Below are 22,917 nucleotides of genomic sequence, written 5' to 3'. Positions count from 1 at the left end.
TTCAGAACGCAAACACCCCTGGTTGCCGCCCAGCTCAGACGCTCATGCGGACTGCCCACCACCACCCATGCACCAGGGGCATGATCTGATCAAAATATTGCATGGACTAAAGTTTGTTTTCATTTGCACATCAGGTTGTGAACCAATAAAGAGGAACAAAAGGATATTGATGAAGTAACAGATTATTGTCAAAGTTTGCTTCAAGTCAAATTGTCAATATTATTAAATCCCTGCTGAATTATTAATGAGCATTTAGGTCAATTTGAATGGGTGTGGAAGTCATATAGGCTTGCAGAGGTAAACATTGATTGTTTTGTGGTTGGGATCAGTAATCAGTTGTTTACCTTGAAAGAACTGCTTTCTTGCTATCCTACTATAATAAAAGACAGCTCGAACTAGAATTGTAAAGTACAGTTTAATATCTTGGAGCGTAGCTCTCATTTCTGTGGTGAGGCATCATTTGCTTGGAAACATTAAAACTTTCATTGTTTTGGTGCAGACCCCATATCATGGGCCAGAAAATCAAATCTAAAAATCAATAATATGGATGATTTGTTTAACAATTGGTCAAATCTAGCTATGACTCATCGGGGGAGTCACACTTTCTTGATTTTTCAATTTCATGATAAAAGTGCAAAATGTGTCACATTTTACTGATATTTCAACTATTAAATGGAATAGCACAACTTAGAAGTGTTGTAACAATAAAATATATACCACTGTATTAATGCAATCTTTGCTCTAGTTTTTCCCAATTCACCATCAAATTTAGACATTTTGACAAATGACTTATAGGTGACCATTTTGACTCATACTTAATCATCAAAAGGTAACCACATCACCCCAAATTTGTCATCAACACTTATTTGTTAATTATTTTGTCAACCCTTGAAATTAAAAGTTTAGATTGCACTTTTGCAGAACTAAACCTAAAATTTAGGAGTTTTCAAATAATATATTGCAGTTACGATTTGTCTTGTTTGCACATTTCTTACGCTGTCAGAGACAATAGTTGGAGGGTAATTGAAAACTTTTGTGGTTTTACTTTGCAAACTGTCTAGCCAGGCGTTTAATTCTGATTGGTTGGTTTTTAATACCCATCCAGGGTAGTAGGGTTGTTTTTGTCCGATAAGCTAAACAACATCTGGAGTAGGGCCGACCCGGCAGATGATGTCATCTTTAAATGTCTTTATTCCAAGCCGCCCAGCTTGTCCTGGGAAATACCCCCAGCAGAGATGATGTAGCTCTTTTGCTAGGTGCTATTTATAGTGATGATCCAGGTATATTGATTTTTATAAACACTGATAAAATTATCTGCATGATAATTTGGCACAATCTAAAGATCCCAAAAGGTAAACTTTAAAGCAAAATTGCGTTGGTCTGAATTAAAACACTAATCTATGACTTGGAAATAACCACTCATAGTTATATATCACTGTACCTTGACCTAGGAATAGCTTTTCCAACTTTCTACAATGAACTTGGATGTAAACAATTGAATAATGCATCAACTCAGGTGTACAATAAACTGGCAACCTTGCCAATGGTAGTAGTTGGAGTAAGGTGGACTTCCTATTGTATGCTAAATAGGTTTGATTATGAGTCATGTCCTAGCCAATCAGAAGGCTGTAAACAGGAAAAAGTTTTGCCCAGACATGTCTTGATGGATGGTTGGATAATATTTGTAGCGCCTTTTGGCTTAGGATTAAAACAGGTGCACCAAAGGTATAAAACACACATGCGTGATTGGTGCGCAGGTCAGGTGTAGTCATGATGTAAACAACCCTATGTTATTATTACCTGACCTAAAACTCCCTCATCTGTCCTATGATGATTATTTATAGCACTAATATTTGCCAACATGAACAAAAAACATCTTTATGTTGCAATAATTATGTGACTTGGTGTACGTGTTAATTAGCAATTATGTTTGATTGTTTTCGAAAATGATTTGTTTACTTTGTTTCTGGAAATAATACATATGACTAAATTATAAGTTATGATTCATAATTGCATGAACAGGGTGATATGTCACACCAAAGTATTCTAGTTTGGTCACACTTGACATGCTGTGAATAGTAGTCAGACTTTGAACTTTATTTGTTAGTGGTTGAATAACCCAATGCAATAACAATCTGAGCCTACTCAAAAACTCTATTCAATCAAACAAGGGAGTTGAAACCACAACAACACTAAATATTTATGCTGAAGATTTGAAACTACCAATGTATCACTTCAGAAAAAGTAAGTATTGTATTGCCAACTGTTCAATGAAAGAAATCAAAATAAGCAATCTTCTGTTAAATGCAATCAATATTGATTTGTAAGTATCAATAATTAATGTGAAGGCTCCTGACTAACAAGCCGGTGTTTATTTTTATCTTGATCACAGAGAGGAGACCCAGATACCATTCTGAGGGAAGTGGAACAGATGCAGTCCAGGCAGTAGAAGCTGAGTCTGAGGACCCCTCTAATCCCTCCCAACCCCTTCCCGACCTTGTCAATACGGCATTCCGCCCACGTGCCAATACTGAACCCTCAAGACCAAGACCAGAGATCGCAGTTGGAGAGCAACTAAGAAGAATAAGTGATGAATTTCACGTCAGTTATGAGGAGATTAGAGTAAGTATCCCCTGTTGATTTCAAATTGTGTTTGTGGATGTTTATTTGTCTTAAATTCCAGCATCAAGGAACATGTTTTTTGACATTCTGACTGACCCATCATTGTCATTATCTTCATCTCTGTCAAATTGATTGTAAATTAATTGTGCCACTAGTAAAATTAGCCATCTGAAAAAGACCCCACCAGGTTTTTTTCTCACGATAATGTAAACAGATAACTTTGCCCGCAAGCAATAAGAGATCCTTGAAGCACCACTAATGCCTCTTCAGGTTTGATGTTTATATCGGTATTAAGTTTACACTTCAACCCATTTACTTTTCACATGTAGCTCTTCCTGCAAATTACCTGTAGGTAATAATTACATTCATGCAGATCAAGTGCCAATGAGAGGTGTTTCAATTTGTCAGAAACAAAATCTTTAAATCACTTTGATTTTATTCTGAAAATCATCTTGATGTGTTTTATAGCAGTCAAGTTGTTAAAACGATCATTTTCTCTTGAATGATACCGTTTTCTTATAATACATGGGTAAAAGTACTTTACAAAGCTTTCATGCAGCTTCTCAAGTAGCATTTCTTGATAGAGTAGTTATCACCACTAGAACCGGCATGCTTAAATGTGCTACCTGATAACACTGACAGCTTTTAATACAGAGCGACTCCTATTGGCTTTGTGAAAAACCGCTTTCACATCCCTGGAGGTTGGGGTGGGGATGAAATCCTAGGTGCTTCATTGAGGCAGTTGGTCAATTTACGCATTGGAGACTTTTTTGCATTGATAATCTTGCTTGCCCAAGGGGACTGCAATGTGAATTGGGATTACATTAACTTATGTCAGGAAGAGAGAAAAACAGATACTGTATAACAAAGGGAGAATCACTGGCTTTGGTAACTTTTGACAGATTAATCACACTCCTTAGAAAAGAGATCAAAACTTCTATTGCTTTGTTTTCCTATCATGTAACATTATTAATTATGAACTAGAAGTTTACAGCCAATTGTTGGAATATTTGTTTTTTCCATTTGTACATTCCGTAGACATACCTTTTGCAAAATATGCCATTGGTTAGCATAAGACATTTCATCTTGTCAGCACACAAATATGCCGTTACAATGTTAGCTTTGAACGAAACCAGTCTGTCTGAAGTACAAAGATCACCTGAGCACACATTCCATACCTGTTTATTATGTGACTAATTGTATTACAACTGGCTCTAATTAAGTACTTTGATATTGAAGTCAATATACAGTGAACAAATTCATACCATTCTTCACTGCTTCACCTGCAGTGGTTGATATAGAGGACTAGAGAATTTCAATCAATAAATGCCTCGCTACCAATTAGCAAAAATCCAATCAACCTTAATTTGTTAATTACAGCTGTCTATTTGTAACCATTGTCAAGGCTCATATTTGTCACATTTTGAAATTATTGACATTCCCCAATCCAATATCAAATATTGTTCTCTATCTAATAGCTTACTGGAATGCCTTGCTCTCATTGTTTCTACATTGGAATTTTGGGAATTTTCCCTTATTGTGTTCTGATTACATTAGTTAAATGTTTAACACTCTTACTAAAGTGCTGTAGATTTTTTGAATAATTGTAACTTGTATTTTATTGTTGTATTAATTGTCACATGAAGCAGCATAAAAACAATAAAATCATCAATGCGACTTGTGGAACAACCCAACTAGTAATGGAATGTCAGACAGCTCAAATCAATTAAAACAAAACTAACGCTGGCATTTCTCGCATTCTGACACCGACTAACATCGGTCGATCGCAATCAATCAATACCAATTGACTGCGACACCTTGAGTTTGTCGCCAGCCTATAACATAACTGTTAAAAGTGCGCTGTATCGGTTTTACAGCTCAGCGCCAGGGATGTCAAAATGCAATGTTGCTTCAGTTAGCTGTTAATAAGTACTTTTGCCATATGTGGCTGGCTGTCTAGTCAACCAGAAATATATCACTTGTTAAATCCTGATCTATTATCATATCCAGGGAGAGAGAGATATGTATCGTTTTAACACATCTGAAATCACAAGTCGTTGCACGCAAACCTGAGAGAAAATCACCATATGGCACTGGGCGGGTTATTTGTCCAATTCAATTTTAACACCATGATAGATAAAAGTAACAATACTATTTGATTGTGTATAATATATGCATCATTGCATCTGAATATTCAGTTTTTCAAAATCATTGTCTCAATTATTTCTAGTCTTTGAAAGGGCTTGTAACTTTTGGTCAGAAATATTTAGAAATTTTAATGCACATGTTTATATTGTTGGTATTTATCTCAAAACAGATGGTATATTCTCATGATCATATACTTGTCGATTAAATTTTATCAATCAATGGAGAAATATTTTTGCATTAAGTTAATTAAAGCAGTGATACTAACGAACTTTAAAACATGATACTAATCACATTCTTTGTATTGTTATTTTTTCTTTCCTGTAGAGATTGCGACGGCGACGAGAAAACCAAGGCTGGTTATCTCGCGTAATAGAACACTTCCGTGGCAGACCCCATCATGAGGAGGTAGTGGAAGAAGAAAGACCACAGGCAGTAGCAGCCGCAGACATGAAGCATGTCAGACAAAACCAGCAGTAAAGTAAAATGATGGCTGCGTGCCGTGCAAAGACTCTAATTAGACAATGGGGAGAGAGAGATAGCTGCCATTGGACAAACAAATAATGCGATGGATGGATGTACTTGAGTGGTCAAACAAACTGACGCTTGCGAGTAAAGACTTTTAATTGAAAGCTAGCAATGATGATGAACTCAAAGCAAGTGAAGCAAGAGAATTGGACTTGATTTGTTGATGTTTTGACCGCATCCCCATCCATTGTAAAAGTTTGCCAGACAGACTTTTTTGATTTACAGTGTGTGATTTTTGGCATTTATATCAAAACATGACTTTAGAGACTACATGTATGACTGCTGATGAGGGAAATGATGATGATGATGTTGTTTGTTATTACAGAAGGAATGTCAGCCATGAGTCATTCAAAAAACAAGTCATGTTGTTTGTGCCTGCTGAAAGATGTATAAAAAGAGAAGAAAACCCTGCCTAGTTCTGTTTTTCGAACATTTAAAATATATACCTGAACAATGTAACTTGCAATTGTAGTATGGAAGAAGGACGGACATGATACTGGATACCCAAAGTGTGCAATGCTGCAGAATTTGTTGCCTCGCGCTATTTTCCTCATTATTTTAAAAATATTAAGCTTATAGTAACGATAGAAACTCTGGTGTATTTGACAAAAAAGTATGAAATTGTACGCCAAACAATGCATTGTCTTTGATTTATAGAGAAAGAAAAGCCAAATATTTCATTTAATTTTAGTAATTGTTTTTGTAAAACAAAATGTTTTGTAAGACTGTGGCTGAACATTGAATGAAACAGCAGTGATATTTGATAATGACAAATATTCCATCCCATTTTTTGTACAATTCTTGTCAATTTTGTGACTAAATTTTTGAAATTAACTTTTTAACATGTTGAAAAATAAAAGTTAACCCAAACAAAGTTAACATATTGGAATATATTAACTAATCTTGAGTTCTTAAAATTAAGATAAATGGATATTTTGGTATACTGATTTTTTACTTAAAATAAAGTTGATCTTTTGACAAAAGCCATCTGCTTGCAAGCAAGAAATTACCAAATTAATTCAATTTTTGTGAACAAAATTTTTCGTGCCACCAGACCGCTTTTAGTAACGATGTCTGAGACTGCTAATTCACTTACAAGAATTACAATTCAATGTGTACTTTGTTTGACATGACTTAGAACAGTCACAATATTAGAAATTTGTGTGGACTTTTTATAACAAAAGAGGCAATTCCACGTTTTATTGGTGCTATTTTTGATGTGATGAATGTTATTGTTAGAGAGATGAACGACGTGTTGTTACCAGTATTTACCAAAAAAGTAACAGAAAGATAGTTTTGCATTTTTTGGTGAACCAAAATTGTTTATTATTTATTACTTTGATTTCGCCAGTAATAATGAGTTTGCCAGTAAAATCAATTTGCTTTTTACTTATTTATTTGTTTTAATATTATTTTTTCTTTCCTTGGTTATCCTCATATTAATAATTTTAATTTTTTCTTGAAAAGAACTTTGTTTTGGTAGTGCCTTTTCCCAAAAACCATTTAAAATATTTGTTACTTGCTGTTTTTAGCATTTTTGTTCAGCCAAAGAAACTGTACCCAGCCAAGACACGATACATCGCTCTGTGCATAAAGGAATGTAAGCGACATGTTTTTATACTAAAAGAAAAAGCTGTAAGACTTATCAGCAATTTATGAAGTATGGCCGGTTGTACATAGTTGTAGAGATAATCCATGTAGGACTTGGACCATTGTAATCTTTTGTTCATTTTTAATGTCGGTGATGCAATTTGAAGCATCTCTATTTTTTTGATAAAAAATTACTATTACTGATCAATGTTTCTACCAATAGTTTTATTTTAAGCGATATAACTTTTTTTCCAGATTTTGTATATTGCATGTTGAGTACTGATTAAGATATTTTGTGTACATATAAACTTGCTTTTTCATCAATTTTTCAATCGATGATGATGAAATTCACTTTTTCTGCAGCAGATGGACACAACATTGAAATGTCTATCACACAAATCAAAACATTTCCATTTCAAATGGCACGGTTCAGTACCCCTATTTAACATTCATAGCTTAACATTTGACATCAAGTTGTAAGGGATGAGTTTTTGTACCCGAGATATTTGAAGGTCATGGTATGAATGTACAATGTATTGGGGTTACAGAACTGTGTCTCTCAAATCAGTGATACCAATCAGGAGCATTGACCAGTACTCTATACGCTTTTATTTTCACTTTCACATACATGAGTCGATTTTGCATGTTTTGAGAAATGTTGCAAGTCAGGTTGCAAGTTATTTATTTCGCAAATGAAGCTTATGTAACTTTTTTTATGAATTGTTATCTTTGTGTTTCCTGAAATAAAAGCATATACAGTAATTGTTTACAAGTTTAGTCATTTCAGGATTATATATGTTTGTCTGCTGCAGACAAAGTGCCGATCGTTCGCTGTAAAATGTATGAACAAGCCAGATGACTAACTTTTTAGATGCCTATAGTGAGTTTGTTATAACCAATGAGTAAAACCAAAGGGTACCAACTCGGCCATGTTTGCATGTCGCACATAGAAGGCAAATAGTCTACCGGATAATTTCTCTATATGCCCGGCAAAATTCATTTCAAAGTACACAGTGTGGTTACCATTCTCTGTGTAATTCGTTGTGGCCAAACTTTGTAACACTCAAGATAAAGGTGCAAATTAGCGTTTGATTTTGGGCTCCTGCTGAAAAATACCAGAGGTACACTATTTGCCCTCCATGAGCGATGAACCAAAATGGCAGATTTTGCCATAGCGTTACACAGGCAGTGGTTGAGATGGTACTCTTGTATAATCTCTTTGGTTGTAACAAAAATGATAACATCTTGTTTCACTAATAAATAAAAGTTGATTTTGAACTATACTGTAGGCAACTAAATACAAATGGAACCACTCTTTCGCTTTCAAAGGGCATTATATCTTTTAAGTACAAGAAAGTAACTTGTATCTATAGGAAAAATGCAGTTGCATACTTTGCCAAGGTGGAACTCTTCTGCAAAGTTGAGGACACCTATCATCTCCAGGACTGACACCCTTACCAAAGTATGCACAATTGCAATGCTCTTAGAAAGGTAAAGGGGTTTTGCCAGTCATGTCTAATGGCTTTGTTTTTTACTTGTTATAATGTAGTAATGTAATCAGTTGGTTGGTTGGTTGTTGAGCATTGAATGCGGGCTATGACAATACATTGAACAAAATAGTTGAAATCATTTGGATTTCTGTAAGATTTTGTTCAGTGTACATAGGCCCAGAGAACAGCACCTAATACTGTTTATAATTAAACCGCATGTGACTTCTGAATATCGAAATGCTGCATTTTTTTATAGTGCGATCTACTCAACAACAAAAAATTAAACACTGTAAAAAGTGTTTTTGAGGAAAAACATACTTTTGATACATCTAAATATTTGGTTTGATTTTGGATATGTGTATGTGAACATACTGCAGTGTAGAAAATGTTACCGGTTTATTATTTGACTATCTGGGCTCCAAGTCGCCAAGCGTCTTCCATGGTATTTTTTGTTGAACCAGAATTTTTTCACAATTTTTTCTACTGCCGCATTCAAGCAAAAAAAAAAAAGGAGAAAAAGAAAGTTAGCCGTTATTTCAAACCCATCTACCAGATCATTCCGCATTATTTTTTGTTCCTAAAAGTGTCCTTTTTTACTTGGTTGATCTAGTAAATTTTTGAAAGAAAAGGAAGAAAAAAGAAAAAAAAATGCCTTTGTAGGCCTACATGCGAATGTTGCAGGGTACAGATATATAGATTTCAAAATGCCATTCTTTTTTTTTGGTAAGAAAATGTGTAATTCCTGTACAAAATAAGACTATAAAAACTAAGTATATCATAGACATTGTTTGAATAATTTATTGCTTTATTTATGCACTACTAAGTATAATGTATATTATTACTATAGTATGTAATCTAGATTTTTGTTTATATATTTATATGGAGAAAAAGATGAATATCCCCCCCTTTCCTAAAGGGATATAAATTGAAAATATTATTTACTAACAAGTTTTGCACCGAACAGACTATAATTCCACCTCAATGAAGTCAAACTTCATACATAATGACACAGTTTTTAAGTTTGCTGGGATTGTGAACTTTGAAACACACTCATTGTTGTTTTCTGCATACTGGGAGCATGATCTCATTTCCAGAAGACAAAAATAAGTGTGTTTCCATTGACATACAATTCAATTAACTGTGACACAAGTATGAGGATAGGCTAAGTTGATCTGTATGAGAAGCTTCAAATTTGAATGTGATTGTTGAAGGCGGGGTCCATTCCAAGCATGCTCAAATACTTCATTGATTACTCATACATGCTAGGACAAACACTACGCTACTTTTTATTGTTTTAAAAATCCATGATAATATTGAAGCTTCTTCAACTTCCACATGTATCTTGCAGCCAGACTTTTTATATCCATAGAGTTTTGGCAATTTCCCCAGTAGATTGGTAAAATGGAGTTTGCATTTTCACACCTCAAACAGCAACATGCTCTGTTCTCACTTTGAATCACAGCTTTAAATTATCCGCCTTTTAATACAGGGATTTTGCCAATGTTTTGTGGATGGATTTGAGCATTTAACACACTTTATTATACACAAATATCAAACACATTAATTCCCAGTTGTGCAAATTTTGACAAGATGAGAAGGCAGGAGGCGGTAATCAATTCAAATCAATTTCAATGTTTAATCAAATCAAATCTTCATAGAAGACGGACCTCACAATAATTTGTGGCATTAACATGAATTTCTGATTATCAGTATTGATAATATGATGACCTCAAATGTGTTATTTATTAATTACTGTCTGTTCTCATTTATCAAAGTTGTGAGATTTTTGTACAAAAAGGTCATGCCACCTTTGTTTTTTCCCATATCATATCTGAATTATGTAGTGAGCCCATGATATGTGGTTGCAAATGAATTTATTTATGCAACTCAATTTTTGTTGATTTATACAAACAACGCATCAGTGGATGTGCTTGGTGGCCCTTTTATGACCAAAACTCGTCAATCTTTTATATTTAACAAAAAATGTAAAAACATGAATTGGTGTGCTTTCCTATGTCTACTCTATAGCTTCTAAATATGGTAAGCAGTAAATTACTTTACAATTTCACCCTGATCTAGAAACATAACTGACCTTCCTTTGCTTACTTTAAGGTAATTTATTAGCAAAATGTACGTAGAAAAGCAACTAGTTTGCCATTTACAGGCCATCTTGTACAACAGTGCAATTTGTAATATTTAGTTAATTAAATCCAAAATACTTTTCATGAACATTCACATCAGTAAACGGTTGTCTTTTTGTATCGACACTGGATGCTTAATTTTTTACAGTGCAATACATTTCTTGATCATAGGTTTGTGAGTTGTTTTAGGATGCCCACTCTGTGTACTAGTAAAAGTATAAACCTAATCAAATTTCTAAAATTTAACAGTGTTCATTCTTGAAGAGCTGTTTAGACTATTATTATGCAAATTTAAATAATTAAAGAAGTTTTGATCACATCACTTTTTCATCTATATAAAACCCCTCATAATTAAAGACCCAAACCAAATCAAGTTGAGCATATTTTGCACTTGTAAAAGAAACCCACAATGTTTTAAGAAAAACAACCTACTTAAAAGCTATAATAATTGTTGTTGACCACAGACTTGTATTTGTTTACCCCACAATGCTTATCTGCATGCCAAACTGGAAAATGAGAAAAAATTCTTCATTTTGCGTAAAAAAGTTTGTACAGTACATCGTAAGTTTGATACTACGTGTTCAATCAACATTTGTTGTAAATAAAGGTAATTTTTGAAGATAAAAAATAAAACTGAAAAATTTCAATGAACAACAAGAATATTTGATGTGTCTTGTCTGCCTTATTTAAGTTTATACATTTGCATCATCTACTTTTTCAAATCATGGATGGTTAATGAATAAGTAAGGAACTGTTAAATATATGCAGGGTAGAACATTTGAAGCTTTGAAATGGAATCTAATTTTTTATTTTAACCATGAAGGGGGAATGTTAGGTTGGTTTTAAATGGAGGATATTGGGACAAAAGGGTGAAATCCGAAAAATTGTCAAATTTGTTTTTCATTTCTCCGACCCCTTTGTGTAAATATTGATTGGTCCCTAAATACTGGATAATTTCTCCAAATCAGCCTGTCTATTATTACATATACAACATGATTTTCTGGTAAAATGTGTAATAAGTATTTTCAAAATGAATGACTTAAGTTCTAGAAGTTGTACACCCAGTGGGCATGATTTACCATACAATATGGACTTTCTTGAAAGTTGAAACAGACACTCCGCCACGTTTTTGTTTAAAGATGTTATCAGATTTTGCCCTAATAACCCCCTCCCCCTCCCGCATGCTCTAGACCCTGGGCTGGTGGTGTGAGAACCGAAACACTCTAGTTCTTCTAATTATAACATTGAAGATACGATAAGCTAGAGGTTAATTTTTGTTTAATGTAGGACAGATAATCCTAATATATAGTTCGAGGTCAAATTAATCTTAAGCCCAATTGCTTATATAATTAACCTGGCCCTTGACTTGGCTTCGAGAAACTGACCCTAATAATCGAACTATGATGTCTATGTATGGGTGCCATAAACGTGATGAGCAATACAGAAAAGGTATAGGCGGTTTCTCTTAAATGATGGGCCATATCGTCCAATCGCCTAATTAATATACCGACCCTAGGATCGAACTGTGTGTGCCATGTCTCCTGAAGACGGTCAGGCCAAGTAAAATAAATAACATGTATATCGTCCCTGCCCTCACCGATTTTTGGAGATTTTCAAATATTTTTGTTATTTTCCTTATTTTCTCCCTTACTTTATTTCTAAAATTGTTGTGATGAAAAGACAAGTTAACAAGTTCTTTTTTTTTTTTTTATCATTTATAAACACATTGCATTGCAAACGCTTTCTTCCGAGGTAGGGCTTTGGGGAAATAACAAAAATAATACGAGCCTCCCCGTTTTTATGATGTGTTGACAAAGCCTTTGTAAGTGCAATTTTGCACATAGTAAATTTGTAACAAATTAGCAAATAATATAAGGGCCTCCCTCACCCAATTTTGAGAAAGTCCGGACGATATACATGTTATTTATTTTACTTGGCCTTATATGTGATAAATGTGATGAGCATGAATGTTAGGCTGCATGTTACAACGTTGGAATGGGATGGGCCATGGGAGTTCCCGCCCAACAACAAAAATCATTATATTCCTCTTAATGAATTTTAAACCATTCTGGCAAACTTTTGCTTATCATAGGCCTAGTGTGGCGATAAAAACTTGGAATCGCCAATAGGAAAGTTCGGAAGCTAATAAAATATTTATCTCGCTATCTCAATAATTGGGTGGCACTTAGAAGCTTCCGTAGACCAGCCAACCCTTCACTCGCTAAAACACACGCCTACTGCACTGTTGCAAGAACCCGTGCAAATTAATGTTCCCCAGCTTCGATTCCATGATTTTATTTATTCAATTTTGGATCAATGTGTATAAGAACATGTCTGGACATGTCAATGTCAACACGATGTGCCTTGAACTTCCCATATTATACTAGAACTAGATCAATCTAAATCAATAAGCACGTGCATTCACATGCGACCAGCGTCGCGACGATATAAAAAGCAGACTGGTTCGGATCAGATCATTATAAGCTAGGCCTAGTTGGATACAAGTTTCAAATCTAAAATGAACATTAATATGATAGAATAGCGAGCAATTTAGTACAGCACAAAATTAAAACCAGCACTGTGTGAATAACACGTAACGCACGGCATGCGTGTTATATACTATATCAAGTGCAAACCATCGCAGCCCGTTTCAGTGTCTTCACTGAACGTGTAGGTCAGGTCTACGTCAGCGTCGAGTTCTCCTTCAGATGTGACAAAGTGTGTTTTTCATAATAGGTATTTAGGCCTATTAATTATATGGTCCAGTGGCGTAGCGTCATATGGGCGTGGGGGGCTGACCTGGTGACCCCCCATCAGACCCGGTGCCCCCCCAATCGGATGACCCACGCTACGCCACTGACATGGTCTCAGTTTGCAAGCAATTGCGAGTTAAACTTCGGTGAACGCCATAGCATGCGCGTTCATAATTACGTGTGTTTCTTTGACGCCATTGCCTCGAGGAAGCAAAAAGCAGATATTTGGAAGTTTGTATCCTAAGGTTCGCTACTTTTTTCATAGTCAGGTCTGATTGGGGGGCACAAGCCGTTTTTCGGCCATTTTCCTATGGGATTTTTTTTAAATTTCAGATCGATTGGGGGCGTGTCACCACCCCCCTCCCCCGTGCCCCTATGACGCTACGCCACTGGACCATATAATTAATAAATACCTATTATGAAAAACACACTTTGTCACGTCTGAAGGAGAACTCGACGCTGACGTAGACCTTTCACAAACACTTGTTAGGGGGGCCTGATGCAAAAAGGGGGGCCTGACATTTTTTTGACCCTTCTAAGGGGGGGCCTGAAAAATGACCACAAATTTTCCTGGAAAATTAAGTTTATATGCTTTTCTATGGGGTTGACCCATAATTTTCATGTCATGTTTAAGGTTTGTAAAGGGGGGGGGCCGAAACATTTTCGCGATGAAGTTTTGTTGCATCAGCCCCCCCTTACAAGTGTTTGTGAACGGTCCCTAAGGTCCGGTGGCCCTCCAAATCAGGCCCAGTGCCACCCCTCTCCCATAGGACGACTCAAGCTACGCTATCACTGACCAATGCTGACCAAGACACTTTGGGCGAGTTTCCCGACAGGAGCACTCTTAGTAAGCCTTAGTCTTAAGGTTGCCTTGAGGCTACTAAGCCAAGCCCGCTCTCAAAGCCCGAGTCTTAACTCTAGCCGGATTTCTTCAACGCAAATTCAACCTAGTCTTAGTGGCCTTGCAGGCTTAACGCTTGACAACCTCGTCCCTTTCTACCAGCGACTTAATTGTATAGGCTGTTGGAGGTAGATGTGCATAAGCTATGGTCCTCACTGTTTACCGTACTAACAAGGTTGCCGTCTCATTATCGCAATGTTCTCAAATCTCATACTCATACTGCCTGGCACAAATGATGACAAATCAGACGCGTGCCACAACGTTACCATTTTGTTATCTATCCTTATTTCTTATCTCTCATATGATAGAAACAGCTTATATAACCGATCGCTTTGAAAGTCGAAACAATGGTAAGATCGCCTCAAGTTTGTTTTGGATGTCTGCCCGCACGTCGCAGTCATTTTGTTATCAAATTTGGCACAAGAATCTTAAAATAACATCGTATTTACTAAAAATCCGAGTTCTAAAAATAAACGATTGTCTTTTAGCAATGTAATAAATTACATATACTGTTGCAAAACAATAACCTGTAACACCAAAGTACCTTTTACCATCGATGATACAAAGATTTACTTCCACATGCGGCAATGTTGCGAAGTAAGTGATAAAATAATGGTGTTTGAAACCAACTAAAGATGGGGTGTGTCTATCTTAACTGTGGTAAAGAACAAGTTTTTAAAGTAATTTTTCTGTCGTTTGAATTAAGCTTTATAAAATAGTTCAATTGAATTCAAGAGTGTAGTGGACGAATTAAGAAGTATTTCTGTGAACACAAAGGGCGAATTTCTCGACGGGTGGCTTAGCAATTGGCTTGTCAAGCCTCAAGGCTTAAGAGGTCGTAAGACCAGGCTTAACTGAAAACGTATTTCCCGAAGCACGGCTACCATAGCCTCGAGGCTTCGTTAGCCCGTGGGCCAGGCTTGTAGGATTAGCCGCAGGCTTTAGTAAAATTGCATTTCTCGAAATCAGTCTTCTGTAGCCGTAGTCTTCGCAAGCCTGTTAGACCAGGCTTACAGCGGCTTTTCTTGGCCCTGCCTCAGAGCAGGTCTTAGGTCGTAAGCCTTGGTCTATTTCAATTTACAAATTATTTAAATTGTAACGCAAAGTGTATCCCAGCAAACACAAAACGTTTTCGACATCATTCGCAAAAGGTTATTAAAGGTTGTCAGAAAACGTTTAAATGTCGGGTTATATAAAGGGTATATTAAGAGTATAAAACGTTTTCATAACCTTAAAAAACATTTTTGATTATCTACTGCTCAGCAAACAAAAATGTTTTACAGAAAACGTTTAAATGTCGGGTTATATAAAGGGTATAAAAACGTTTTAATAACATTCCAAAAACATTCTTGAAAACTTGATACAAAACATTCTAAACAGAATGTTACCTTGGGGTTGAAAAAATATTTTGCGAAAAATGTTTGCCCAAAATATTTTCAATAACGTTTTAAAAACGTTTTCATGACCTTTATATAACCCGACATTTAAATGTTATTAAAAGGTTTTAAAAAACATTTTAAGAACATTTCTGTGTTTGCTGGGTTCACATATTTTAACATAATGATATTTAAGTGTGGACACAATATTTGGCAAAAATGTTTGCAAAAATAGTTTACAATAACATTTTTTGAAAACATTGTTGTATAGTGTGTTTTCATACAAAACGTTTTAAAACGTTATTATGACCTTTACACAACCCGACATTTTAATGTTATTAAAACGTTTTTACCTAAACCAGAAGCCAAAATATAACTTATTTAAAATGTTCTTAAAATGTTTTTGTGTTTGCTGGCCATCTTTCATATTTTGACGGTCTTTCAATTAACATGAGTAAGCAGTCGCGTAACTAGGGGTGGAGCGGGGAGCTCTTGGTAAATTAGGCTTATACTTCTGAGAGTTATAAAACCTCATATTTGGTCATTTTAACCTTAAAAACTCAATTTTAAGGTTAAATAAATTACATTTATCCCACTTTTGTACCATTGGCCTATATGTCACCAGCTTTAATAGCTTAAATATGGCATTTGTACCATTTTTTTTCAATCCCACCTCCCCCCCCACGCCAATGTTCCGGGGACACTTTCCAAGCAGATCCCATAACTCCTCAGACCCACTCCACCCCTTACAAACCCAAACAGCATGAACGATGCCTGCCCCTCATTTATTATGTTTGCCCCCGCTTTCCCCCACCCCACCCCCAAATGAATGATGATTTTTTTAACAACGAATATAATTTTAAAGAAAATCTTTCATCATCATCATGATCATCATGATCATCATCATCATAATCATCATCATCATCATCATCATCATCATCATCATCATCATCATCATCATCATCATCATCATCATCATCATCATCATCATGAAGACCTATATGATACCACCTGTCCCTATCCAAGCCTTAATAGTTTGATACTCGTACTTTTCATAAGTAGGCCTATTACAATATTATTTTGGAGTGCCTATATTATACCAGGTTGGACATCAATTTAATACAATAGAAGAACGACAAAATTGGTAAAGATATAGTAAATATTTGACACGAATTAATAATGCATGCAGTATTAAAACTGAATTTACGGATAAGATGCATATAATATTGCTATATCTTCTACTTAAATAATTACAAATATTGTACCAACAGTAACTTCATGTGAGATCTGAGAAGACTACTGATATCAGCAGTAGATAGCACGTTGATTGCTGTCCTTTTTAGGGGAATCACAGATTCCTTTCCATTAGGCTTAACAGTTTTACCCTTTTTGGGATGCAAAGAAAAAACCACGAGTATAAAGCATAGATGTAGGCCTATCATTCATACAAGTTGGACTCATAATAAGTCAAGTGGAAATAAAATAATACATAAAAGACACAAAAACAGACACAATATTCTTGCATCAAGTTGTGTACGGTATAAGCCCAAGCACAAGACCGTGGGTCCAGGCTAGTCTTTGCGCCGGGAACATTGCGATAATGAGACGGCAACCTTGTTAGTACGGTAAACCGTGAGGACCACAGCTTATGTACATCTATACCTCCAACAGCCTATACAATTAAGTCGCTGGTTGAAAGGGACGAGGTTGTCATGCGTTAAGCCTGCCAGGCCACTAAGACTAGGTTGAATTTGCGTTGAAGAAATCCGGCTAGAGTTAAGACTCGGGCTTCGAGAGCGGGCTAGGCTTAGTAGCCTCAAGGCCACCTTAAGACTACGGCTTAATAAGACTCCTGTCGGGAAACTCGCCCAAAAGGACCAATCTTTTCATAATGACATTTTCTATAATCACGAACATTCATGTTTTCAAACATATTCGAATGTTTGTAGAAATGAAATGACAAACAAACAAACAAACAAACAAACAAAAAGTTTCTGATTCACAGCGTTTTTATTTGGAAAAATATCACCTACATTTTTAATGTTTGCACTATAAAACCATGCATGAAGTTGCTTCTAAATTACTTGATAGTTCCTTTTTCTGGAAAGTTCTTTGCTAAGGGTTTAACCCACCAATCGTTCAAAAAGTATTAAACGCACGCATCAGCAGATCAGTGATCATGATCAGCGTTATTTTTATCCCCTATTGTATTAACATCTATTATTACACGTCTACCTTGCCAAGGTAGGTAAAAACGTGATCTTATTCAAATAAAGAAAATTATTATTTGACTTTGCAATTAATGTCACAAAATAATTCTGGAATCAAGCCAATCTAGCCGCACCCTTTATAGTCGACTAAGTTGGCAAGTTCAGCAGATATTTTAGTTCCATTTGTAAAACCATAATTTCAAAACGGGAACATGGCAATTTTCTTAAGTATTTTTGTTCCGAGTTGTTTATTTTTTCTGAACGGTAGCTGTATAAAATTCCCTTTAAAAGGGAAAGCCAGCCTCAATGTAGAAGAGGTCTTGTAATTAGTTTTGGTCAATGTGAAAGGCATTTTGAGGATCACGCTTACATCTACATGACAGTCCACCAAACCATCAACGATGAGAACATGCACACTGAAACAGCAGAAAACATTAATTCCTAATCTCATGTCAACTCTTTTAATTCATTACATGTACTCCAAATTGTTCTGGTCTGTTTGTTTTGTTGTTGTTGTTGTTGTTGTTGTCGTTGGTTTTTTTTGTCTTTTCAGCTTTCTACCCACGATATCTCAATTTCCAATTTTGTAATACCAGAACTTACGAACTCAATATCTTCGCTTAGGAATGTCCGATTTCACTGCTTTCGATATATACACTGCCGGTTTGAGTTAACTTACATGTACATTTTATTTTAAAATAACTTAATTAATTCGCAATGTATAGTTTAAGCCTACTATATTATAATAGATAGTGGCCAGCACATTTATAAAGGACTGGTTACTCACTACAATCTAGTGTTTTTCTGAATGTGCTGATCATGTTTATTGCTAGTCGGAAACTCCTGCGAAGCTATGGACATGGCATCTTACATACTCCATTCTATAACAGTCTGCCTAGTGCCTTGTGTGTTTTCTCTTCAATCATTTTGTTGAATGTAATTTTATGAATCAAATAGTTATGTGTCATTTTATTTATAATAAAGAAGTTATTAAATTAATAAAGTAAGACAATTTATTTATCTATAAGTGCATGTCAAATGGGGTACATTGTTCAATACTATATGCATAAATTATGCCCATATTATAGCTAGGCCCTAAAAACTTTATTTTGCATCGGATTTTTCCCGTTGAAAAGACAAAACTGATGTTTATGATAGCAACCATTTCATCAATAACATTTTGAGTCATTTTTATCCATAAAACGACACAGGATATGATAGATAACTACTTTCACATCAATATGGTCCATATGATCACAGATTGTTGAGAATCTGTGATATGATCCGGGATATGAAGATTTTGATTCTATAGATCTGTTATCAACATGATATCACGCTGTTCAGTGGTCAAGGAGTAAGGACCCCCGGTCAAGGACACTGATATGACATCATAGGTGATGTCAGATTTTCTTCTGCTGACCATATGCATATGTATGATGCTATATGTATTAACTATTATTGTTACATTTAGGCCTTTAAACTTTTAAAGTCATAATTAATTAGTTCAAACATAACTTTGGTAATACTCACTCGTTTTCGTTCGTTGAAACTGCAAAACATACTTACTTTTCCAAACAAAACGAAAAAAAATATTTTAAAAAAAATTTAACCACAAAAAAAAAAAAAAAAAAATCATTCCAATACCACTAAAATATAATCTCTTGAGTAAACTGACCCCAAACCTGAAACAGGTACCAGCCCCGAATGGGCTGGCGAAAAGACAGAAAACAGAAATGACAGAAATGACAGAAAAGACGGAAATGTTTGGAGTTATGAATTAGAGAGTTGTTAAGAAGCTGTGCGAGTTAAAATGTTGGGAGTTAATGTATAAAGATGCAATGTTCCCATTAATTGAATGTTTGCTGGATTGCCATCAAACTTGGTGGATAAGACTACCATCGGGTGCCGAAAATTGACAAGGTCATGTCAAGGTAATCCCAGACTTTAGATTGTTGGATTGCCATCAAACTTGGTGGATACGACCACCATCGGGTGCCAATAATGGTCACGGTCATCTGAGTATAGATTGTTGGATTGCCATCAAACTTGGTGAATGTGATAAAATTTAGTTTCTTTAATTAAACAAATTTTTGAGCTACAGGCACATTAACAGTGCCACCCTTATTTTCAGCTTCCATGATTGCCTCCTTACCTGCCATGTCCGTGCAAGGATTACTTATCATCATTTCATGTACTCAGATCAACAGTGGCATAGCAAACGGGGGCGGGGGCGTCAGGGGAAAAGGGGCAGCTTTTCAAACGGCCTGGGCTTTTTTATTAAATTGTTTTCATCTAACTGTGGGTAACTTGTGAACTTGCTTATTTTTGGAATGGATACAAAGTCTTCAATTGTGTCTCCTGCTTTATCACAATTTTCTAATAAAATTTAATTGTGATGATTTGTGGGGATCAGCATCCACCCCTCTCCATGTACTCCACCACCACAAAGTTCTCGCCAAAATCACATGCACTTCAAATTAAGTAGCTTATACTCGCCACTGAGAAACTCTAAAAATATGCAGGTATGCAAAACGAACCTGCTGTGTATCAGCAGGTCCTGCAGGTGGTCAAGGCTTTCTGGCTTTCAGGCACAGTCCAGACTTTTGTGACAGTGTTACATAATACAGAGGACCACGTGATGTGTATGGGTTCATTTCGACTCATTCTCACTCATTTGCATTCATTACTATCATTAACTACTCTCTAATTCATAACTCCAACCTTTTCTGTCTTTTCTGTCATTTCTGTCATTTCTGTTTTCTGTCTTTTACAGCTACCGTTTTCCGAAGAGTCATTTGTAACACGCTCTGTTTGGAAGGTCATGAGCCTGAGGTTTTTACTGCGAAGAGTCATTATTTTTGCCAAAAGGTATTTTGTCCAAAGTCATTTGTTCTTAAAATCGACCGCTCGCTGCCAGAAGTGGGTTAGTGCAATAGCTAGCTGCACATCTACTATCTCGGACTAAAAAATGTCGGATTAAAGACCGTTCGGAATTAAGTACTTTCGGGAGCAATAGGCCTAACCATGATAACCCTTTAGAGCAAAAAAACATAACAAAAAGACTCAACTTGACTAATGCTTTCAAATCGAATATGGACTGGCCCGGGATCTGCACCCGCAAGAACGACACGGACGGGACTTAGCGAAAGTTCAAAACCAATAAGTAAAGAAAGTATCACCTTTGAATATACATTGTACCATTAAAACTGTTCAATGTGTTAAGGCCCGTTCATACTACCACCGCATTTGCGATGCGTTGCTTTGCAATGCCGATATATCGATTACTTTTTGCCGCAACTCAACGCAACTCGTCGCATTTCCAAGTTAAAATGTATTTAACTTCATTGCGATATCGCAATGCAGTAGTTTGCAGTACGATGTAGTGCGGCAACGCATCGCAAGCCAACGCATCGCAAATGCGGTGGTAGTATGAACGGACCTTTAAAATGTATTTAACTTTATTGCGATATCGCAATGCAGTACTTGCAGTACGATGCAGTGCGACAAAGCACCGCATCGCAAAGCGCATCGCAAATGCGGTGGTAGTATGAACGGACCTTTAAACTATGTTTTGCATATATTTAGACACTCATCAGGCCTGACGTATGGAAAGAGAAACAGAGAGAATAATTAAAACAAAACAAAATACAATAATATAGCATACACGCACGTTTTCTTTTTTACTGTCACATTTTTTTAAATGTACATAATGGGTGTGCAAACAACATGACTAAGTAACAAAAGCAGTAAATATTATTAAGTTTCATAACAATCGTGTCAGCTCTTGCCACTCTCACCTATGTAGTTATGATTGGAGATGATAAGTTCTCGAACACATTTCATAAGTCATAAAATAACTTCTCTTCATGACTGTGGTATAGCTAATGATGTTGAACTAGAGCGGTATATGATCACACCATAGCTGAACCATGGGGCTTTGGCAGTATTGGGATTTCGAGATATATCTATGAAAAGGATCCAAAACATTAATTTTGACCCAGGTCTTATGAGGAGTGTTACCCCCGGTACTGTAGGGATTTTTTTATTTCATTTTTTTATTATTATATTCTTCACTTTCTTCTCTTTCATTTTGATGCAATCGAGGGTCATGCGTTCTTGGCATTTCAAGATATGAAAAAGACCCAAAATATAAATATTGACCCGGGTCTTATGAGGAGTGTCACCCCGTCGGGTAAATTATTTTTACTTATATATTGACCTTTTTGGTGTATCCCATAATTCTTTGCGGTTATACCTGAGATGTCGTCATTTGACGGCACGCCTATGTCATGTGCACTTCCCCCGGGTGGAGAAATATGTTTTATTGTATTTGTCACTTTGTCTCTTTCATTTAACACCATTGGAGGGTCATACCGTCGTGGCATTTTGAGATACGTCCATTTAGACCAAACAAAACGGTTAGTCAGTAAGTAAGCAAGTAACATACACTTATATAGGCTGATACCAATTCATGGTTCAGCAAAAACACAATGATTGTGTGCAAAAACTCTGAAGTTCCAACAAGAAGTTATGAAAATAAGCATGATAAATGGGCGTATCGGTTTACAATGTTTACGGACGAGTCATACTCTGTCGCGAGCGCCAAAGTTCTCGGCTCGTGCCGAGTTCAATAGACAACACATTCAAATATAACAATGAGTCGAAGAAATGGTTCAAATGGCGACGTATAGGGTGTGGTCCCTTTAGCAGGTGAACTTTTGCCCAAATAGAGCAAGTTACTTGTTCATGACATGATAATACCTGGCCTGACCGGCAATACGCCAAGTTGAAGACTTTGACATGTGAAGAGATAGCATGCACTAGTGAGTAAGAAGTAAAAAGTGAATTCAATAAATACATACAAATCAATGCACAATAACAATGATTTACGTAATTCTCCAAATAATGAGAACAAAATTTGATAACTTTTCTTTTAAAACTTGTTTATTCATTATGTATGGAACAAAACGGGACTTTTCATACCGCAGGTCCTTGACCTGTAGCCTATCTATAAATCCCTCGATTAAGTGAAAACTTTATTTACAATATTTTGATAGTATATACTTTTGATCATGTTTTGACAGATAGAAACAAAAGAGATACGTTGATACAGACTGGTTGCAATGGTTGATTGGGTGTATCCCAATATTCTCAGCATGCA

General features: G+C 35.9%; 1 protein-coding gene across 7 annotated transcripts in view; it reads left to right on the top strand.

Annotated features, from left to right (window-relative positions):
• The window catches only part of LOC140152796 (uncharacterized), a 39,514-nt gene extending 28,336 nt beyond the window's left edge, over positions 1 to 11,178 (top strand). For all 7 annotated transcript variants that reach the window (XM_072175288.1, XM_072175293.1, XM_072175291.1 and 4 more), the window contains exons 3-4: positions 2,393 to 2,622; positions 5,095 to 11,178. In XM_072175288.1, coding sequence (XP_072031389.1) covers positions 2,393 to 2,622; positions 5,095 to 5,247 — 383 coding nt within the window. In that variant the 3' untranslated portion in view covers positions 5,248 to 11,178. The remainder of the gene's footprint in view (positions 1 to 2,392; positions 2,623 to 5,094) is intronic.
• Positions 11,179 to 22,917: the final 11,739 nt, after the last annotated feature.

This window comes from Amphiura filiformis, chromosome 5, assembly GCF_039555335.1.
Source record: "Amphiura filiformis chromosome 5, Afil_fr2py, whole genome shotgun sequence".
Taxonomy (NCBI): domain Eukaryota; kingdom Metazoa; phylum Echinodermata; class Ophiuroidea; order Amphilepidida; family Amphiuridae; genus Amphiura; species Amphiura filiformis.
This window is presented reverse-complemented; position numbering and strand designations above follow the sequence as displayed.